Source organism: Nansenia antarctica, assembly GCF_963989245.1.
Source record: "Nansenia antarctica genome assembly, chromosome: 1".
Taxonomy (NCBI): Eukaryota; Metazoa; Chordata; class Actinopteri; order Argentiniformes; family Microstomatidae; genus Nansenia; species Nansenia antarctica.
This window is the reverse complement of record NC_137674.1, coordinates 82,024-105,697: the sequence shown is the minus strand read 5'-3', so window position 1 is coordinate 105,697 and position 23,674 is coordinate 82,024. Positions and strand designations below refer to the sequence as shown.

The 23,674-nt window shown below is 44.5% G+C and overlaps 1 protein-coding gene across 1 annotated transcript in view; it reads right to left on the bottom strand.

The window, feature by feature from the left end:
* Positions 1-22,991, bottom strand: part of egln1a (egl-9 family hypoxia-inducible factor 1a) — a 42,438-nt gene extending 19,447 nt beyond the window's left edge. Inside the window, exons 1-2 of the mRNA XM_080540307.1 lie at positions 22,825-22,991; positions 14,318-15,215 (exon numbers count right to left, since the gene is read on the bottom strand). Coding sequence (XP_080396433.1) covers positions 14,318-15,076 — 759 coding nt within the window. The 5' untranslated portion in view covers positions 15,077-15,215; positions 22,825-22,991. The remainder of the gene's footprint in view (positions 1-14,317; positions 15,216-22,824) is intronic.
* Between the last annotated feature and the right edge of the window lie 683 nt (positions 22,992-23,674).

Here is a 23,674-nt window from a genome sequence, read left to right as displayed (position 1 = left end):
TCCTATACACCAAGGTCTCTGGTCACAGGATAAGCGAGTTAGACAAAATAGTTTTTCCATATAACAACAGGTCCTAGGCAATTATTATTTTCATGCTCTGGTGGTTTGGGGTTTTCAACTTCTTCTCTCGAGCTTTACACAAGGGAATTGCTGTGAACTGTGCTCTTTGAGGTCCAGCCCAATACAGCATGTAAGAACTCTCACTCCTTGCTACACTCAATGCCTTTGGATATTTCTGACATTAGTCAGTGAAACTATCACTTTAAACTTGGAGAGTATATTGATGTAAGCCATGAATGAGAGCTTGAGAGAGGGGAAAAACTGTAAGAGGTCCGTTCTCAGTGGAAAAGGCGCTTAACCAAACACTAGCACAAACAGTTAGGATAGAGACCCTGGAGTGTAGGGGAGTGTGGGAACGTGGTTTGGGGCTTGCAGAGGATAAGGTTTATCAGTCAGATAGGGGTGCAGCCCCAAGAGGAAGTCACTGTTTAAGTAACGACCTTGTTCTTATTTGTTGAGTGAGAACAATGGAAACAGATATATAGCTGTGCCGGTGCTACCATTAAACCTTGCTCCCTGGCTAGATCAAAGGGGAAACACAAAGATTAGCCTACTTTTGGTAGCACTCAGGGCCAGGCTACACGGTGCTGGATTGGGGGCTGAAACGGCGATGATTTGATACCGTTTGCGCCTCACGGACACATGACTCCACCGACTTCGAGAGCTGAGACGGCGAAGATACGATTATCCTAAAGTTTCTTATGCATTGGCTCTTTTCATACAACAACGTTACACAGATTAATACAGTATATATTAGGGGTGGGCATCAATGACCGACGATCGATAATTGATCGATAAGGATCTTGGTCGATCACAAAATATTTTGCTCGATAATCATTAATAAATAGGATTTATTTTTTATTTTTTATAATAATAATAATGGAAATTAGTTTGTCCACGTTATGTGTGAGAAATCAACTTTGCATTTGCCTTCGCATTGAATTTCGCAACGCAGTACGGCATGATGCAACAAGTTCCCGTACGTTAGTGTAACCTCCAGTAAGTCCAGGTTCCCCTCAACAAAGAGGCACTGAGAGCGTCTTATAAAAAAGTTCAAGTTTATTACACAGTTGTAAAAAAAGGTTAGCAGAGCAAGCTCGGAAAATGGCGAAGCGAGCGAAACGAAGCTTGGTGTGGGAGCATTTTGATCTGAAAGGCGATCTCGTTCATTGCAAACACTGCGCAGTGACTTATAAATACAACACGACAACGACCCCGATGAAATACCACCTGCAAACCGTACACCCGACCCTGATTGCTCCTTCGCTACCTTCTCAGCCCTCCATCATGTCTCATCTTATACGCGGGAGGTGTGATGCACAACGAGAAGAGAAAATAACGATGGCCATCTGTAAATTAATTGAAACAGATATTCTGCCGCTCAGTTTTGTCGAGGGTAGAGGATTTCGTGCGCTGATGCAAATAGTCGAGCCAGCATATCCTGTTCCATCGCGATGTTCCATAACCAGGCGCATAGAAATGCGCTACCAGGAGTGGAAGCAGCAACTGCTAAATAAGCTAGCACTAGCTAGCGACATGGTTGCCATAACTACCAACTGCTGGACGGCACTCAATACAGAGAGTTACATAACGATCACTGCTCACTTCATCGGAGAAGACTGGCAAATTGGCTCAGCCGTCCTGGTCACTGAAAGTCTGCCCAGTCGCCACACAGCTGACGTCCTAGCTGAGAAGCTAAATTACTCTGTAGCCCAGTGGAACATCGAAGGCCGCGTTATTGCATGCGTCCATGACAACGCAGCAAATATAGTTGCTGCCAACAGACCCGGCCGAGTCAACTGGATTTCCATGGCATGCTTCGGCCACACCCTCCAGCTAGCAATACATGATGGTTTTTCAGTCATCCTCCGATTTGTGAATAACTGTTTTTTCACTGCTCCTATGGTGAGTTACTTATTTTCTATATTTTTATTTATAACGTAAAATGTGTTTTTAAGTTAAACAATTTAGGCTACTCACTGCCTTGTTTAAGAGGATTGTTATCTGACTGTAGTGTCTAGTTTGAATGTGAATGAATGAATGTGTGCAATAGCAACACAAATAAAGTTTTTTCCCCAAGGAAAACACGCTTGTTAGTTCTGCCCTATTTTTATTTATTTTTTTATGAAAAAAAAGCTTATCAATTAATCGATAATTGATCGTTAATTCTTGCGATTATCGAAAAAGAAATGTTGATCGTTTGCCCAGCCCTAGTATATATGCCATATATTGGAAGAAGACGTAATGTAAGCGGAGAGGAGATTAATCGATAGAGGAGATTGATGGGACTGCGGGAGTTTTCATTACTACCGAATGAATAAAAATGAATGAAAGCAGATGACCCAACCATTCAATGCATGACTTGTGCTATAAATAGCCTACAGTTGATGATCCAGTGCTGTGATATTATTGACCATCTTAGAAACATCTTAGCAAGAGGCACTTACACAGATTAATAACATATACATACGTCTAATGATGGCAAGGTTGGCAGATCGGCGGTTCGAGCCCCGGCTGGTCACATGTCGAAGTGTCCTTGGGCAAGACACTGAACCCCAAAATTGCTCCCAATGAGCAGGCCGGCGCCTAGCATGGCAGCTTGCCGCCATTGGTGTGTGAATGTGTGTGTGAATGGGTGAATGAGAGGCCATTGTAAAGCGCTTTGGAATAAGGCGCTATATAAGTCAGTCCATTATATACATGCCATATCTTGGATGCAGACGTAAGTCGGGCGGGAGTTACATTACTACCGAACTAATGAAAATGAACCAATTATACTTTAATAATTTCCTGGGTCGCATGCCCAGTGTACTTGAATGATCCTGTAATACGCGATTCCATGTGGCCAGTTCTAACAGCAGTGTGTGGTGTCTAACAGCAGTGTGATTCCATGTGGCCAGTTCCATTCTTTTGTGCAACGGTGTGAAAACGCTTGTGTGGCTTGAGATCAGAGCGGCTCAGAAATTGCGTTTCGTCATTGTGTAGCCTAGCCCTAAATCAACTACAGGGATCGCTGTGTAGCCTATAGCCCTAAATCAACTACAGGGATCATTGTGTAGCCTAGCCCTAAATCAACTACAGGGATCGCAAAAATAGCCAAGACAAAAGATAAAAGCACAGTCTAACTTTGTGCATAATAAAGCATATTATATATATCTTCTGGAATGAGCTCCAAACCTGAGATCAGTTCAGAAAAAGGTCTATAGCTTCCACTGTAAAGTGGAGAAACACTTGAATACTATGTTGAAAAACCCTTGACAAAAACAATAAGACAATGAGCTATAACAGTGATTTACAAGCCTATGTCAGAACCTCACACAGCCGCTTCCCATACGAATCCCATTTCTTTTGTCATTCATAAATTAGGGAAAATCTGGAATGAGGCATGAGCACTGAGAGCCGAGGGGAACGTGTACAATTCAGTTAGTGTGGTAACAGATACAGCCTATGAATGAATGAATGAATGAATGAATGAATGGCCTATACACACAGTACTTTCTCTGCTTGTGATGAAAGCATTCTTTATGCTTCAACATCCTACAATAGCATCTGAGTTGGGTGAGGTTCGTTCTCATGTTCATGTTGGGTATAATTATAATTATTATAATTCATGTAAATGGACCTTGTGGTAAAAGAGGAGGTATTGTAACCGACAGCTAAACTTTGTGCTTTTTCTCTATCTTTCACTCTTACACTGGTCTTCCTCTTTCACTCTTACACTGGTCTTCCTCTTTCACTCTTACACTGGTCTTCCTCTTGCTCATCGCTCCAGCTGCAACCAGTCAAAACAGAAGCCTTCTTTCTCAGTGCTCAGGCCAGGGGACTCACACATACACGCACACAGACACATACGCACACACACAGACAGACAGTGCTCAGGCCAGGGGACTCACACATACACGCACACAGACACATACGCACACACACAGACAGACAGTGCTCAGGCCAGGGGACTCACACATACACGCACACAGACACATACGCACACACACAGACAGACAGTGCTCAGGCCAGGGGACTCACACATACACGCACACAGACACATACGCACACACACAGACAGACAGTGCTCAGGCCAGGGGACTCACACATACACGCACACAGACACATACGCACACACACAGACAGACAGTGCTCAGGCCAGGGGACTCACACATACACGCACACAGACACATACGCACACACACAGACAGACAGTGCTCAGGCCAGGGGACTCACACATACACGCACACAGACACATACGCACACACACAGACAGACAGTGCTCAGGCCAGGGGACTCACACATACACGCACACAGACACATACGCACACACACAGACAGACAGTGCTCAGGCCAGGGGACTCACACATACACGCACACAGACACATACGCACACACACAGACAGACAGTGCTCAGGCCAGGGGACTCACACATACACGCACACAGACACATACGCACACACACAGACAGACAGTGCTCAGGCCAGGGGACTCACACATACACGCACACAGACACATACGCACACACACAGACAGACAGTGCTCAGGCCAGGGGACTCACACATACACGCACACAGACACATACGCTCACACACAGACAGACAGTGCTCAGGCCAGGGGACTCAGACAACCAACCAATAACAAATAGGATCACAATAATGGAACATGCATGAGAGAGAGAACCTTCCACCGAAGTCAACCCTCGTAGCCTAAGGTTCAATCACTAAAAGGGAGTTCTTGACAACTGTAAAGGCCAACAGATAGATTGCTAGGGTTGTGGGTTGCTCTGGTGAAGGTGGTGGTAGGGATAGTGAGTGGTTTAAACTTTAGGGGATAGTGAGTTGGATTGGTGATCGGAAGGTCATGAGTTCGATTCCCGCCTGGAACACCACTACAGTGTGTCCTTGAGTAAGGCAGTTAGCCCTAAATTACTCCAGGGAGACTGTCCCTGTAACCTCTAATTGTAGGTCACTTTGGATTAAAAGTAAATTAAAATGGTCAAATTAATTACAAATTAAAGTGGAGGGGGGAGAGGAGGAGGTAGAGTGTGCAGGCAGCCCAGGACAGAGCATCTCTCAAGGGGCCGCCACCACATGACTTCCTCTAGCCTGCTCACATTATGAGAAAAACAATCTAGGTCAAATGTCATCTTCCTTTAGAGAGCAGAAATCCCCACAGTGCCAGTTGCTGAATGCACTGGGTCATTCAGCAAGTCCCCCCAGGACTTGCTGAATGAAGCCCTGGGGGGCAGGGTCCCCCCAGGGCTGCGTGCTAAGCCCCATCCTCTACAACCTCTACACCTACAACTTCACCCCCGTCCACCCCAGCAACTCCATCGTAAAGTTTGCAGACGACACCACCGTGGTGGGATGCATCTCGGGGGGGGGGACGAGGCGCCGTACAGGGATGAGGTAGAGCAACTGAGCAAGCTGTGCAAGGTTAACAACCTGCTGCTGAACAAGTCAAAGACCCAGGAAATCATCGTAGACTTCAGGAGGAAAAAGTCCGAGATCCAGCCCCTGCTCATCGACGGAGAGAGCGTGGAGAGAGTCTCAACCCTCCGATTCCTGGGGGTGCACATGCAGGACGACCTGACCTGGAAGGACAACACAAAAGCCACCATCAAGAAGGCACAACAGCGGCTCTACATCCTGAGAGTCCTCAGGAAGGAACACAGCAAGCAGGAGATACTGGTGACCTTCTACCGCGGCGCAGTGGAGAGCATCCTCACCTATGGCATCTGCAACTGGTTCTCCAGCTGCACAACCGCGGAGAGAAATGCGCTACAGAGAGTTGTGAGAACAGCCCAGAAGATCACCGGCGCCCCCCTCCCCTCTCTGGAAGAGCTGTACAACACACGCTGTCTCAGGAAGGCCTCCAAGATCTCCAGGGACCCAACCCACCCTGGGTACGAACACTTTACCCGGCTGCCCTCGAACAGGCGGTACAGGACCATGGCCGCAAGGACAAACAGACTGAAGCTCAGCTTCTACCCCAGGGCCGTCCAGGCCCTGAACACAGCAAAGACCTAGGTTCTGGGCCCTGGACAGTCTGGACGGATTGATGGCAGCTGCTGGACTGAAAAAATCAGGTGTAGTGCTGAGGCACAAATATGTACATTTCAAGCCTGCAAACTGCGACATTATTTATTTTTTCCTAAATTTCGTTGTTTGGTACCTGTACTGTAGCAATGACAATAAAGACCATTCATTCATTCATTCATCATTCGATATGATAACCGATATAATTTCACAGTTGATAACCTGTAGTTCATGCACACCTGAAGGTAAGAAAGGCTATGTAGTGAGCAAAGATTGATGATTTAATATTCCATAGTGATCTCACCAAATCTAACTTACATCACTATTGTTAACACAACAAAGAGAACACTTCTGACTCTTCAAATGTTCATTTATTATTTAATATAACAAACAGAATCTGTTATAGACAGTGCACAATGCTTTTTTTTTTTGCCAAGATCTGGCCTCCTTTTATGAAAACAAGAAAGGCTCACCTAAGAGTAATTAGATCAAAAAAAGTGTCAAAAATAAAGTGCATCAGTCAATACAAAAATAAAGACTTTTATAGAACCAAAAGCCTCTGGCTGCTTAGTCTGCAGATAAACAGAATGACACAGTAAGGCACATAGTAGGCGACACCAGTATGCTTAATAAAGCTTTATATATATATATATATATATATATATATATATATATATATATATATATATATATATATATATGCATAAAGCAACTGAAAAGGGCTGGGCTACTTTCTCTTTAGTGCATGAGGATGTTGTATTGCACTGACATGGAAAAACATAATGTGCGAACGGAGGATTCATTCATTCATTCATTCATTCATGTTTTCGCATCATCGTTCAGTGTGAGTTCATGTCGCTCGCTGGCGGCGTTATAAGAACATTCAATTGTCCCATTTTGTCTGACAGGTTTAGCGACGGTAGCTATCTGGCTAGTGGGCTGCGTTCGTAAATTCGCGTTGGAAGTCTGATCAGCACTCTTGGAATGCCTTTTCGTCCAATCAGATTACTTGGTCGCTTTATGACGTTGAACCCATTGTGCGCTCCGGCGGTCTCAGAGTGAATTTACGAACGCACCCTATATCAAACGTTCTGAACGCCGGGAGTGAAGACAGTGCTAAGCTAACGATGCTAACGTGTCGGCTAGTTCGCTGGCGTCATGGTGATAGCTGGTTAGCATGGTTAGCATGGTGATAGCTGGTTAGCATGGTTAGCATGGTGATAGCTGGTTAGCATGGTTAGCATGGTGATAGCTGGTTAGCATGGTTAGCATGGTGATAGCTGGTTAAGATGGTTAGCATGGTGATAGCTGGTTAGCATGGTTAGCATGGTGATATGTGACACGAGATAACGACTTTTATTACTGTTGCTGATAACAATAAGCTAACTTTGCTGTCTAGCAACCTACACACACTACCATGTTTACTGGCTGCTACTTCTGTCAAACAATAACATTGGAAAAACAATACTACTATTAGCTACCGTCGCTAAACCTGTCAGACAAATATGGGACAATGGAATGTTCTTATAAAGCCACCAGCGAGCGACATGAACTCACACTGAACGATGTTGCGCATGTTTCAGAGTCAGACCATCTGTCACAGACATGTTTCAGAGTCAGACCATCTGTCACAGACATGTTTCAGAGTCAGACCATCTGTCACAGACATGTTTCAGAGTCAGACCCTCTGTCACAGACATGTTTCAGAGTCAGACCATCTGTCACAGACATGTTTCAGAGTCAGACCCTCTGTGTCACAGACATGTTTCAGAGTCAGACCCTCTGTCACAGACATGTTTCAGAGTCAGACCATCTGTCACAGACATGTTTCAGAGTCAGACCCTCTGTCACAGACATGTTTCAGAGTCAGACCATCTGTCACAGACATGTTTCAGAGTCAGACCATCTGTCACAGACATGTTTCAGAGTCAGACCCTCTGTGTCACAGACATGTTTCAGAGTCAGACCATCTGTCACAGACATGTTTCAGAGTCAGACCCTCTGTCACAGACATGTTTCAGAGTCAGACCCTCTGTCACAGACATGTTTCAGAGTCAGACCATCTGTCACAGACATGTTTCAGAGTCAGACCCTCTGTCACAGACATGTTTCAGAGTCAGACCATCTGTCACAGACATGTTTCAGAGTCAGACCCTCTGTCACAGACATGTTTCAGAGTCAGACCATCTGTCACAGACATGTTTCAGAGTCAGACCATCTGTCACAGACATGTTTCAGAGTCAGACCCTCTGTCACAGACATGTTTCAGAGTCAGACCCTCTGTCACAGACATGTTTCAGAGTCAGACCCTCTGTCACAGACATGTTTCAGAGTCAGACCCTCTGTCACAGACATGTTTCAGAGTCAGACCATCTGTCACAGACATGTTTCAGAGTCAGACCATCTGTCACAGACATGTTTCAGAGTCAGACCATCTGTCACAGACATGTTTCAGAGTCAGACCCTCTGTCACAGACATGTTTCAGAGTCAGACCCTCTGTCACAGACATGTTTCAGAGTCAGACCATCTGTCACAGACATGTTTCAGAGTCAGACCATCTGTCACAGACATGTTTCAGAGTCAGACCATCTGTCACAGACATGTTTCAGAGTCAGACCTAGGGTTGCCACCCGTCCCTTAAAATACGGAATCGTTCCGTATCTGACGGTTAAAAGATGCGTCCCGTTTTGAACCAATACGGAACGCTGTTTGTTCCGTATTTTCAATCCACCCACATTGCGTGATTCCACCAATATATCATACAGAGCTGCCAAGTCTTTTATTTTTTTAAATTCCTTTAAATAAAGCTACCGGACACGAGTTTCGTGGCATCTTTCTGCACGCGCGTTAACTTGAGTCTGCAATCGAAGCGGGAGGCGCGCGCTGCTGGAAGAACCTGTGTTCACTCGAGCTGCACGTAAGTCTTAGAACGTAGCAAGCAGTGTTGCCAGATTGGGCTACTTTTGGTCACACTGGCCGGGTGGATTCGGCAGCTTTTAGACTGGTTGGGCTGGAAATGGTCAATTCCGTCTGGCAACCCTGGTTGCAAAATATGTGCATACGTATCTGGTAGCCTGGTACTTTCAAATCGCAAGTTGTTTCATCCTCTGTTCTCTTTTTCGGGGTGATGGAGGAGAGATTGGCAGTGAAATTCCAGATAAAATCCATGATGGGACTTTGCTCATCATCCTCCGTCCTCACACTCATGTTTTCCCCCCTCCATTAATCTTCTGTTATTCAACACGAGTGTGAAAACGGATTGTATCCTTTATCTCAGAGACACTATGGCATACCGTTTCTTAAATAGGCCTACTCACTTAATATTCACTTAATTTGGGTGAGATAATAGGCCTACTTTGCAACTTTAGAGTTTTGGTAACTGTTTTTTGTTTCTCTACTGTAACATAATATAACATTGTTATTATTATTATTATTATTAATTACAATGTACAATACAAATACAACAATTGGGGGTCCCTCAAAAAACATCACCGGTCATCGGACCCAGGAAAAACCCTGGTATGTACTGTATAACATGATAGCCATCTATGAGCAATGCACTGTATATAAGATGATGACCACGGGTCTTTCTGCTTCTGACCAAGGGGCTGAGTCCTGTTGATGTGGCCCAATTTTCTTTTAGACTCTGTAGGCTACTGTATTTGTTTATTAAGATACATACATTTACATAAATATGATATATTGTCTGAATTTGTCTTGTTTTATCAAATGTTCCAATAATTTTTATTTTTTGTGCTGGTTTATTATGAACAACATGTAAAATTGCAGGAAACTTGCACAAATAATTGTGTGTGGGAGAGAGGGGCCGCCGCTGCCAAAACGTGCACAGTTTTGGGTCGCTCCACCTCCAAAAAATCTCACTCCAAACTTTTGGTGAAACTTGGCAGCCCTTAAGGCTTTATTGAAACGATGTTTAACTTATGATTTACTAGCACTGGCGCCCCCACCCCGCCCTTGGGCCCGTGGTGGTCGTGGTCCCGAGGAGCGGGGCCCCTACTGCGAGGGGAGTTCCTTATTTCTCTGACTGAAAGGTGGCAACCCTAGTCAGACCATCTGTCACAGACATGTTTCAGAGTCAGACCATCTGTCACAGACATGTTTCAGAGTCAGACCATCTGTCACAGACATGTTTCAGAGTCAGACCATCTGTCACAGACATGTTTCAGAGTCAGACCCTCTGTCACAGACATGTTTCAGAGTCAGACCCTCTGTCACAGACATGTTTCAGAGTCAGACCCTCTGTCACAGACATGTTTCAGAGTCAGACCCTCTGTCACAGACATGTTTCAGAGTCAGACCCTCTGTCACAGACATGTTTCAGAGTCAGACCATCTGTCACAGACATGTTTCAGAGTCAGACCATCTGTCACAGACATGTTTCAGAGTCAGACCCTCTGTCACAGACATGTTTCAGAGTCAGACCATCTGTCACAGACATGTTTCAGAGTCAGACCCTCTGTCACAGACATGTTTCAGAGTCAGACCCTCTGTCACAGACATGTTTCAGAGTCAGACCATCTGTCACAGACATGTTTCAGAGTCAGACCATCTGTCACAGACATGTTTCAGAGTCAGACCCTCTGTCACAGACATGTTTCAGAGTCAGACCATCTGTCACAGACATGTTTCAGAGTCAGACCCTCTGTCACAGACTTGTTTCAGAGTCAGACCATCTGTCACAGACATGTTTCAGAGTCAGACCCTCTGTCACAGACATGTTTCAGAGTCAGACCCTCTGTCACAGACATGTTTCAGAGTCAGACCCTCTGTCACAGACATGTTTCAGAGTCAGACCCTCTGTCACAGACATGTTTCAGAGTCAGACCCTCTGTCACAGACATGTTTCAGAGTCAGACCCTCTGTCACAGACATGTTTCAGAGTCAGACCCTCTGTCACAGACATGTTTCAGAGTCAGACCATCTGTCACAGACATGTTTCAGAGTCAGACCCTCTGTCACAGACATGTTTCAGAGTCAGACCATCTGTCACAGACATGTTTCAGAGTCAGACCATCTGTCACAGACATGTTTCAGAGTCAGACCCTCTGTCACAGACATGTTTCAGAGTCAGACCCTCTGTCACAGACATGTTTCAGAGTCAGACCCTCTGTCACAGACATGTTTCAGAGTCAGACCCTCTGTCACAGACATGTTTCAGAGTCAGACCATCTGTCACAGACATGTTTCAGAGTCAGACCATCTGTCACAGACATGTTTCAGAGTCAGACCATCTGTCACAGACATGTTTCAGAGTCAGACCATCTGTCACAGACATGTTTCAGAGTCAGACCCTCTGTCACAGACATGTTTCAGAGTCAGACCCTCTGTCACAGACATGTTTCAGAGTCAGACCATCTGTCACAGACATGTTTCAGAGTCAGACCCTCTGTCACAGACATGTTTCAGAGTCAGACCATCTGTCACAGACATGTTTCAGAGTCAGACCATCTGTCACAGACATGTTTCAGAGTCAGACCCTCTGTCACAGACACGTTTCGCTCTCGTCTCTACACTGTGTGGCTGTGCACAGACAACATGGCACCGTCTCAGGACACGGGGTCACGGGGTCGTGCTCTGATCAGCATTAGGGTTAGGGTTAGGGTTAGGGTTAGGAGCTCATCCTCTCCCGGGTCCGTCTCAGGACACGGGGTCGTGCTCTGATCAGCATTAGGGTTAGGGTTAGGGTTAGGGTTAGCAGAGTAATTAGCTATCTGATGTCAGGCTTTTATTTTGACAGACGTGCGTGAAAGACGTGCAGTAGGATAGCCGTTGCCATTGTCACGTCAAAATGTTTTTGATTAGCGTGTCACCTGCCATTCGAGGAGTAGCTGGATATGTCGAAGCTCAAATATGACCCCCTTCAGAACCGACATGGAAAGCGTCACGTTGCCAAGCAAGGGAGAGGATCAGCTGGTGGACCTGTCATGTGATCAGACGCTGAAAAGGAAATTCAGTGAGGTAAAAGCCTCCTCCAGTTCTGGTGCAACGATGTGACGATGTATCCGTCCCTCGCCACTCATGCATTCAGAATCGTCATACCATTCAGCACTGCCTATCTGTGCCAAAAGCGGCTTCTCAACTTTGGTCCAGCTCAAGTCGAAGCAGAGGAACAGGTTGGACACTGAGCATGATCTGAGAGTAGTCTACCGTCCATCAACCAAGACTGTTAAACTCTTATCTGGAGTAAAGCACATCACACCCAACTCTCTCATTAGCTTCCCCAAATTCCTGTTGAGTAAAAACAGCCTGTTAAGTATTTAATTTCTTTAATTCTACAAAAGTGGGTCACGACCTAATGACCCTGGGAAAATGTGGGACCCAAGACCAGGTCAGTTGAGAACCACTGCTATATAGAGCACCCAGGTCACACACACACGCAGGCCTAGGGTCAGACACGGCTCACTAGGAGGAAGCTCATAGCCTGCAAGGGCTAGGTTGGGAAGATATACTTTGATCCAAATCATTTTTATGATAATGTTAATGATACTACTGCTGTACACAATCTAAGCTAAGTAGCATAACAGTAATGTAGCATAGCAGTTATGAATACCATGCCCTATACTGAATAAGTAGTCTGAAAGCATTATATGACATATTTGGTTAGTCCATTGTAACTAATAGCCATAGTTGATAGGATGATGGTGATAACTGCTACTAAATTTGCCTTTGCAGTGGAGTAAAGGATGTTTGTTACATTTATTTCTCATACCATTGAAGCCTCTAAACACCTACACACACACACACACACACACACACACACACACACACACACACAGACACACACACTACCACATAAAGAGAACTAACTGTCTTGGTTCCTCGAAAGGTCTACCCACAGCTTCCTTTCCTGTCTGTCAGTCTGTCTGTCTGTCTGTGTGTGTGTCTGTGTATCTGTGTGTCTGTCTGTCAGTCTGTCTTCTCCACGTCTCTGAACACAAGCCTGCCCCAAACCACCCAGAGACACAGAAGTGAAAGATGAAAAGACGAGTAAACGTCCTATGCCACGCACGGATTCCTTCACCGTCATTTCCAGTAGCCTATGTGTAAGGTGCTTTAGACATTACAATGAAGCTGCAAGCAGCAATGAAACAGGTTTTAAGACATCATGTCCATATAATCCATCTCCATTATGAGCATCATCAAGGTTATCAACACCAAAGTCGGTACAGGTCTTCAGGGGGATGACCTTGATGTCCATGACAACTTCAAATGTGAAAACTGAACTGGATGTATAGCTGTTTTAATAAGCCTATATGAAATGTGAATTTTGATTAACATGTATTTGGCCATTTTTAACCGTTTGTTTCTTTGGGATTCGTAATAACAAAGAATAACAGTGATCAAATATGTGAATTTTATGAAGTTAGTAGGTCTACCAGAATTACCACATTGTTTCCTAGTAAATACAACATAATGTAATACTATGAAATAAAATGCAACCAGGAATACATTTCTATCCACCACGTTTGAAACGTTGCAGGTAGATACGCAATAGATATGGGCTGCGTTCGTAAATTCGCGTCGGGGTGTGCACACTGGGTTCAACGTCATAAAGAGACCAAGTAATTTTATTGGACAAGAGGCATTCCACGAGTGCTGATGAGATTTCCACAGCGAATGTACGAACGCACCCATGGAATGCAACAGTTCAATGAGGTGTGAAGAAAAATGCTATCCATAGGCAGGGTGTTAGGTCACGTGACAGAATGTGGACGCTAGGAATAATTCTACAAAAATAACATGAACTACAAATATCAAATGCACTTTTGTGGCAATTATATGACAATATATTGTTACATTTCAACATTAAAATATACCTCTATATGTTTTTTTAAGTGTTGTATTATTTCGTCAACATCCGTTTTAATAATCATAAATTATGAGATTATGTTTACAGCGACAGACCCGTAGAACGCTCGGTTTCGTGAGATTTAACTTTTTAGTGATCGCCGCAAAACCTGGTGTGGTCAGATATCTTTATTTCGCAAAAAGCAGTAATAAAAACTGGACTGGAGTCAAGTGAGTTTTCCTTGGCAAGACTCATCCCGACCTCCACAAGTGTGTATATGTATGTGTATGGCATAGGCTTGTAGTTCCCTCTCTAAATGCATTAGGCTAGTCTAATTTCCATTTCCAACAGCACAGTTATATGCCTATGCCCTCTAATGAAATCACCATGCTTTATGTTCATGTTTAACCTGCATTTACTTACTTTCGTCCTTCCATTGATGGTGTAGTTTCCCAGTTGACCATTACAATGTCTGACCAGGTCGTCCATGCAGCTCATGAGAAAGCGGATCTTCTGGCAGCAGCCGGCCTCCCTGCCCTCGATCCAGATGATCTGGTCTCCGCGGATGTCCTTAATGTCCTTAGTGGAGTCGCTCTTCTGACTGACCAGCTGGCCGTCAGTGAACCGCCCGGTCCGGTGCAGGGCTCTCACGTCCTCTAAGATGCCCAGCCCCGCGGCCCCTCCGAGGAAGTTGTCCACCACACAGATGCCATGCTTGCTCATGCATGGGACTATATACTCCATGGCAAGTTTCTGAGGCGTGGATCTAGTTTGTCCTTTGGGTTTGGTGTTATTAGACCCTGGGTTGTGGTCGGGGACCCCCCCGGCTCCCTCCGCGTTGGTGATGAACCCTTTCATACTCTCGCCGCTCCCCGGGGATGCGCGGTGGTCCTCCGGTTCGGCGGCTCGGTTCTTTTGTTGCCCCTCCTTCCCTCCTCCTTCTCTACCGTCCTCTGACGGCTGCCGGGGTTCGGGTTTCTGTGTTGCAACCTGCGTTTTCTCCTCCTCGGTCTCTCTGCAGATGAGCTTGTGCTTCTTCCAGTGCTGTTTCTGATGCTCCTTGCTGCAATAAAACGAGTTTCGGCACCGGCCGCACTTCAGTAGGTTCTCCATGTTCCCGCAGAGTTCACAATACTGTCGCTCTCGGTCCAAATCCAGTGTGCTGCTACTCTGTTTCTCCATGTCTGTAATGGATGTGTGTGTGTGTGTGTGTGTGTGTGCGGTCTCTTTAAATCCAACCCTTTACACGCTTACACTAAGAAGTTTGGAACTGATCCACAGCCTGCCACGCCACACCGAATGAAACGGAGAACCACTTCACCTAGGGGGAGACAGACAGAAGCAAAACAAAAACAGGGGGGTTAACCAGTTTTTTTTTTATCTTCACACTTCACATGCTTTGGCAATGTAAATGTATGTTTCCCATGCCAATAAAGCCCTTTGAAATTGAAATTGAATTGAGAGACAGAGAGAGAGAGAGACAGAGAGAGACAGAGAGAGAGACAGAGAGAGAGAGAGAGACAGAGAGAGAGAGAGAGAGAGACAGACAGAGAGAGAGAGACAGAGAGACAGAGAGACAGAGAGAGAGAGAGAGAGAGAGAGAGAGAGAGACAGATAGAGACAGATATATAGAGACAGATAGACAGTTTGGTTCTGTGTGCTCCAGTCAGGAGCTGCTAACTGTGCTACCCCAGGCTAGGCGGGGTCATCCCTATGTTCCCCGGGTCCTATGTTCCCCGATTTCTTAGCTCCGCTTCCGAAAAAGGGTCCTATGTTCCCCGCTTCCGAAAAAGGGTCCTATGTTCCCCGCTTCCGAAAAAGGGTCCTATGTTCCCCGGGTCCTATGTTCCCCGCTTCCGAAAAAGGGTCCTATGTTCCCCGGGTCCTATGTTCCCCGCTCCAGAATAAGGGTCCGATGTTCCCCGGGTCTCAAAAATCAATGAAAACCGTTAAGGATTTCCCATAACTCGGTAACGGTATAACCTACAGACTCCATTTAAAGATCAGTATGTTGCCCTTATGATTTTGATCACTTCACTCGTGGACTATTATTATCGAAATCGAAGTTAAAGATAGTTATTGATTTAAGAAAGGCGGGTCTCCCCCCCCTGCTGTGCGGTTTTGAGCGACATTGAAAAATATGCTTTTCGTATTATATCTCGTTAACGGTACATGACTATGACTCCATTCAAAGTTCAGTTTGTTTAGCATGCTATTGTGATCATGGAGAATTTTTGTTTGGAATTATAACTCATTGTGACGCTGAGATATTCGTCCATAAGCGACGGGTCCCCCCCCCCCCTGATGAGCGTTTTACGAGGTACCATAAATCTGCTTTGCTTATTCTATCTTGTTAACGGTACATGACTGAGACTCCATTCAATTTTTAGAGTGTTCAGCATGCTATTGTGATCATTTAGAATCTTAGTTTGGAATTCTAACCCATTGTGACGCGGAGATATTCGGCCGTAAGCGAAGGGTCCCCCCCCCCCCCCCCCCCGCTGCTGCTCAGAGAACCGCTTCCTGGTTGACGACTCCCGTTGACAGCGGGGGGAGAGAATCGTTCTACCCGGGAATTCGCTCCGCGCTGTGTCGACCGTGATAGGAGTGGAGGATCGACACCATTCAAATGGTTTTGGATTCCCTGTCCTCTCCCCTATCCGGACACGTTTGAATTGTTATCCTAACCCACGGTAAATCACAGTTATTACCCCGCAAAGGGTGCCTCCGGGCACCGTCTTTGCCCGTGAATAACACCGGCTATGAAGGTGGTACAAACACAATACTCCTTTGCTAACTTCACCATCGGTATACGGTCATTTTGAGCCCTTAACCACCGCGCTGACACCCCGAGAAGATATGCTTTTAACCGTAAACTCAATGAACCGGGAGTTCACCCGCTGCTCTAAGCAGCACCACTTGCTGCTGGATGAAACTCCCGTTGACAGCGGGGGGTGGGAATAGTTCTACCCGGGAATTCGCTCCGCGCTGTGTCGACCGTGATAGGAGTGTAGGATCGACACCATTCAAATGGTTTTGGATTCCCTGTCCTCTCCCCTATCCGGACACGTTTGAATTGTTATCCTAACCCACGGTAAATCACAGTTATTAACCCGCAAAGGGTGCCTCCGGGCACCGTCTTTACCCGTGAATAACACCGGCTATGAAGGTGGTACAAACACAATACTCCTTTGCTAACTTCACCATCGGTATACGGTCATTTTGAGCCCTTAACCACCGCGCTGACACCCCGAGAAGATATGCTTTTAACCGTAAACTCAATGAACCGGGAGTTCACCCGCTGCTCTAAGCAGCAGCACGTCATGGAGGATATCAGCGGGGGGACAGACAATTTCTAACCGGGAATTCGCTCCGCGATGTGTCGACCGTGATAAGAGTGTCGTATCGACACAATTCAAATGGTTCTAGATTCCCTGTCCTCTCCCCTCTTGGGACACGTTTGAATTTTTACCGTAACCCACGGTAAACTACAGTTATTAACCCGTAAAGGGTGCCTCCGGGCACCGTCTTTGGCCGTTAATAACACCGGCTATGAAGGGGGTAGAAACACAAGACTATGCTGGATAACTCCACCATCGGTATACAGTCATTTTGAGCCCTGAACCACCGTGGTGCCACCCCGAGAAGTGAACCGGGAGTAAACTCAATATACCGGGAGTTCAACATGCGTCAAGTGCTTAACTTCACCACGAGCAGTGTCGACATCGATGGGGGTCTCCAATCGACTCCACTCAAAGTGATTTACGATCCCGCCCATCTCCCCTGTCCGGACACATTTGAATTTTCACCGTAAGCCCCGTTAAAACGAAGTTATTAACCCGCAAAGAGTGTGCCCCGGGCACCGTCTTTGTCCAATTATAACACCGGCTAGGAAGGTGGTAAAAATACAAGACTATGCTGGCTCACTCCAACATAGCTATACGGTCATTTTAAGCCATCAACCACCCCGCTGGCACCCCGGGAAGTTATGTTTCGAACCCCGAGAGCATGCATAAATGTCTATCCGAAAAGAGTACACTCTCCTCGGCCTCTGCACGCGCCTCTCCTCGGTAACGTGGAGGTACGAAAAGCTTACAGCACCGTGTATTCCCAGGCGGTCTCCCATCCAGGTACTAACACAGCCCTCCAGTACGAAGCCAGATGTCTGAGGCCCTGAATATATTGTTCTTTCAGCCTCAGTAGACGGGCCTCCAACTCCCTCCACAGAGGGAGCGGGGAACATAGGACCCGGGGAACATAGGACCCTTTTTCTGGAGCGGGGAACATAGGACCCGGGGAACATAGGACCCTTTTTCGGAAGCGGGGAACATAGGACCCGGGGAACATAGGACCCTTTTTCGGAAGCGGGGAACATAGGACCCGGGGAACATAGGACCCGGGGAACATAGGACCCTTTTTCGGAAGCGGGGAACATAGGACCCGGGGAACATAGGACCCTTCTTCGGAAGCGGGGAACATAGGACCCTTTTTCGGAAGCGGGGAACCGGGGAACATAGGACCCGGGGAACATAGGTACGCTCCCGGCTAGGCTAGCCTCTCTGGCGCTCAATATCTCTGAACTGGCCTAAACGGAGATAGAACCTTATCATTCTAAACAGAGATAGAACCTTATCATTCTAAACGTAGATAGAACCTTATCATTCTAAACGTAGATAGAACCTTATCATTCTAAACCGAGATAGAACCTTCTCATTCTAAACGGAGATAGAACCTTCTCATTCTAAACGGAGATAGAACCTTCTCATTCTAAACAGAGATAGAACCTTCTCATTCTAAACGGAGATAGAACCGTATCATTCTAAACGGAGATAGAACCTTATCATTCTAAACGGAGATAGAACCTTATCATTCTAAACGGAGATAGAACCTTCTCATTCTAAACGGAGATAGAACCTTCTCATTCTAAACGGAGATAGAACCTTCTCATTCTAAACGGAGATAGAACCTTATCATCCTAAACGGAGATAGAACCTTATCATCCTAAACGGAGATAGAACGTTATCATTCTAAGCGGAGATAGAACGTTATCATTCTAAACGGAGATAGAACCTTATCATTCTAAACGGAGATAGAACCTTATCATTCTAAACGGAGATAGAACCTTATCATTCTAAACGGAGATAGAACCTTATCATTCTAAACGGAGATAGAACCATATCATTCTAAACGGAGATAGAACCTTATCATTCTAAACGGAGATAGAACCTTATCATTCTAAACGGAGATAGAACCTTATCATTCTAAACGGAGATAGAACCTTATCATTCTAAACGGAGATAGAACCTTATCATTCTAAACGGAGATAGAACCTTCTCATTCTAAACGGAGATAGAACGTTATCATTCTAAACGGAGATAGAACGTTATCATTCTAAACGGAGATAGAACCTTATCATTCTAAACGGAGATAGAACCATATCATTCTAAACGGAGATAGAACCTTATCATTCTAAACAGAGATAGAACCTTATCATTCTAAACGGAGATAGAACCTTATCATTCTAAACGGAGATAGAACCTTATCATTCTAAACGGAGATAGAACCTTATCATTCTAAACGGAGATATAACCTTATCATTCTAAACAGAGATAGAACCTTCTCATTCTAAACGGAGATAGAACCTTATCATTCTAAACGGAGATAGAACCTTCTCATTCTAAACGGAGATAGAACCTTATCGTTCTAAACGGAGATAGAACCTTATCGTTCTAAACGGAGATAGAACCTTATCGTTCTAAACGGAGATAGAACCTTATCATTCTAAACGGAGATAGAACCTTCTCATTCTAAACGGAGATAGAACCTTATCATTCTAAACGGAGATAGAACCTTATCATTCTAAACGGAGATAGAACCTTATCATTCTAAACGGAGATAGAACCTTCTCATTCTAAATGGAGATAGAACCTTATCATCCTAAACGGAGATAGAACCTTATCATCCTAAACGGAGATAGAACCTTATCATTCTAAAAGGAGATAGAACCTTATCATTCTAAACGGATATAGAACCTTATCATTCTAAACGGAGATAGAACCTTATCATTCTAAACGGAGATAGAACCATATCATTCTAAACGGAGATAGAACCTTATAATTGTAAACAGAGATAGAACCTTCTCATTCTAAACGGAGATAGAACCTTCTCATTCTAAACGGAGATAGAACCTTATCATTCTAAACGGAGATAGAACCTTATCATTCTAAACGGAGATAGAACCTTATCATTCTAAACGGAGATAGAACCTTCTCATTCTAAACGGAGATAGAACCTTCTCATTCTAAACGGAGATAGAACCTTCTCATTCTAAACGGAGATAGAACCTTCTCATTCTAAACAGAGATAGAACCTTATCATTCTAAACGGAGATAGAACCTTATCATTCTAAACAGAGATAGAACCTTCTCATTCTAAACAGAGATAGAACCTTATCATTCTAAACGGAGATAGAACCTTATCATTCTAAACGGAGATAGAACCTTATCATTCTAAACGGAGATAGAACCTTCTCATTCTAAACGGAGATAGAACCTTCTCATTCTAAACGGAGATAGAACCTTCTCATTCTAAACGGAGATAGAACCTTCTCATTCTAAACGGAGATAGAACCTTCTCATTCTAAACAGAGATAGAACCTTATCATTCTAAACGGAGATAGAACCTTATCATTCTAAACAGAGATAGAACCTTCTCATTCTAAACAGAGATAGAACCTTATCATTCTAAACGGAGATAGAACCTTATCATTCTAAACGGAGATAGAACCTTATCATTCTAAACGGAGATAGAACCTTATCATTCTAAACGGAGATAGAACCTTATCATTCTAAACGGAGATAGAACCTTATCATTCTAAACGGAGATAGAACCTTATCATCCTAAACGGAGATAGAACCTTATCATTCTAAACGGAGATAGAACCTTCTCATTCTAAACGGAGATAGAACCTTCTCATTCTAAACAGAGATAGAACCTTATCATTCTAAACGGAGATAGAACCTTATCATTCTAAACAGAGATAGAACCTTCTCATTCTAAACAGAGATAGAACCTTATCATTCTAAACGGAGATAGAACCTTATCATTCTAAACGGAGATAGAACCTTATCATTCTAAACGGAGATAGAACCTTCTCATTCTAAACGGAGATAGAACCTTCTCATTCTAAACGGAGATAGAACCTTCTCATTCTAAACGGAGATAGAACCTTCTCATTCTAAACGGAGATAGAACCTTCTCATTCTAAACAGAGATAGAACCTTATCATTCTAAACGGAGATAGAACCTTATCATTCTAAACAGAGATAGAACCTTCTCATTCTAAACAGAGATAGAACCTTATCATTCTAAACGGAGATAGAACCTTATCATTCTAAACGGAGATAGAACCTTATCATTCTAAACGGAGATAGAACCTTATCATTCTAAACGGAGATAGAACCTTATCATTCTAAACGGAGATAGAACCTTATCATTCTAAACGGAGATAGAACCTTCTCATTCTAAACGGAGATAGAACCTTCTCATTCTAAACGGAGATAGTCCTTCCACTGATGGTGTAGCTAACTAGGGCTGTTACGATTATTCGACGTCGTCGACGTCACCGACTACGTCAATACGTCGGTTAGCGTAATATGCGTCGGTTAGTCGTAAATAAACCAATGGCGTTTTTTTTTTTTTTTTTTTTTTTGAACCTTTATTTTACCAGGCGAGACAATTAAGTGTATGAGTGAAAAATGGATAGCTACTAGCTAATGTTACACAAGCAATGTAGCTCACCACAGTTCGTATGTCTTGTCTTCTGGTGTTAGTAACGTTAGCTATGTAGCTGGCTAGCTACGGTAGCCTATTGTCATTGTGGTGCGAGCACCTACTGTACGTTATCTAGCTCGTAGCTCGCATGCTACGTTAGCATCAATTTAGCTAATCATAACATAGCAGCGAGAGTAACGTTAGCTAGCTATGTGTTGTGGTGATGGACAGACTTCTAAATGGCCATGTTGGCATTCAAGTTGGCTAAACATAGCAGTGAGGTGGAGACAAATACGTTTTTTTTTTTTTTTTACAGTACAAAAATTATCGTTAGACTTATCGATAAATTAGTCGTTAGACTAATCGAATCACCGATAAAATAATCGCTAGATTAATCGTTAGAAAAATAGTCGTTTGGGACAGCACTATAGCTAACCCTAACCCACTGATGGTGTAGTTAACCCTAACCCACTGATGGTGTAGTTAACCCTAACCCACTGATGGTGGAGTTAACCCTAACCCACTGATGGTGGAGTTAACCCTAACCCACTGATGGTGTAGTTAACCCTAACCCACTGATGGTGGAGTTAACCCTAACCCACTGATGGTGGAGTTAACCCTAACCCACTGATGGTGGAGTTAACCCTAACCCACTGATGGTGGAGTTAACCCTAACCCACTGATGGTGTAGTTAACCCTAACCCACTGATGGTGGAGTTAACCCTAACCCACTGATGGTGGAGTTAACCCTAACCCACTGATGGTGGAGTTAACCCTAACCCACTGATGGTGGAGTTAACCCTAACCCACTGATGGTGTAGCTAACCCTAACCCACTGATGGTGGAGTTAACCCTAACCCACTGATGGTGGAGTTAACCCTAACCCACTGATGGTGTAGCTAACCCTAACCCACTGATGGTGTAGTTAACCCTAACCCACTGATGGTGGAGTTAACCCTAACCCACTGATGGTGTAGCTAACCCTAACCCACTGATGGTGTAGTTAACCCTAACCCACTGATGGTGGAGTTAACCCTAACCCACTGATGGTGTAGCTAACCCTAACCCACTGATGGTGGAGTTAACCCTAACCCACTGATGGTGGAGTCACAGTTAGAAAGCACCATGCTGTATCTGTTTAACCTGCATTGACTTACTTTCTTGCAGGTTCTCCATGTTCCCTGTGCAGAGTTCACATGATCAATACTGTTGTCTGCTGTGAACCTCTCCTCCTGTCTGCATGTCCACGTCCAGTGTCCTGCTACTGCTAATCCTCTGTACTGTGTCAACTCCATGTCTGTAACGATATACAATAATAATATCAATATTATAATAATAATAGAATGACAGTGAGAATAGGTGGCGCGTTCAGAAACACCATCTCGGTGGTCACGTGTTCAGCAGCAGCACTCAACGATGCAATCCTGATGTGATGAACATGTTCAGACTACTGTCTACGCATGCGCATCAACACACCCAGTGTGTCTGACTAGCATGATGGCTAAGCTAAGGGTTCTCTCTCTACGAGGGAGTTCATAGTCAACACGCTTCTTCTTCTTCTTCTTCTTTTTATTTGATTGGCGGTTGGCAACCAGCTTAAGGTGCATTACCGCCACCTACTGGACTGTGTGGCGCATTACCACCCCCTACCGGACTGTGTGGAACGTTAGCTTGACAGAGAAGGGTCCAGCTGCAGACATCAAATCTATCACCCGGAAACTTGATGGACCATATTTGGTTAACAGGATATGACATAGATTAACAGGATATGAGATGAGTTAACAGGATATGACCTGGCCTTCGTAAATAGAAAATAGAGTTTTAAATTAATGAATGACCCATTAATCGTTTGATTGATTGATTGATTGAAAACTTTATTAGAAGATTTGCAGAAGTAGGTACATGAAAGTACATATTACATACAAGGTCAACTAACAGGATAAAAACCCAAGAAAGCCACTGGCTTATTTCAATTGGGGTCCTTGATACTCAATTAATCGTTACATG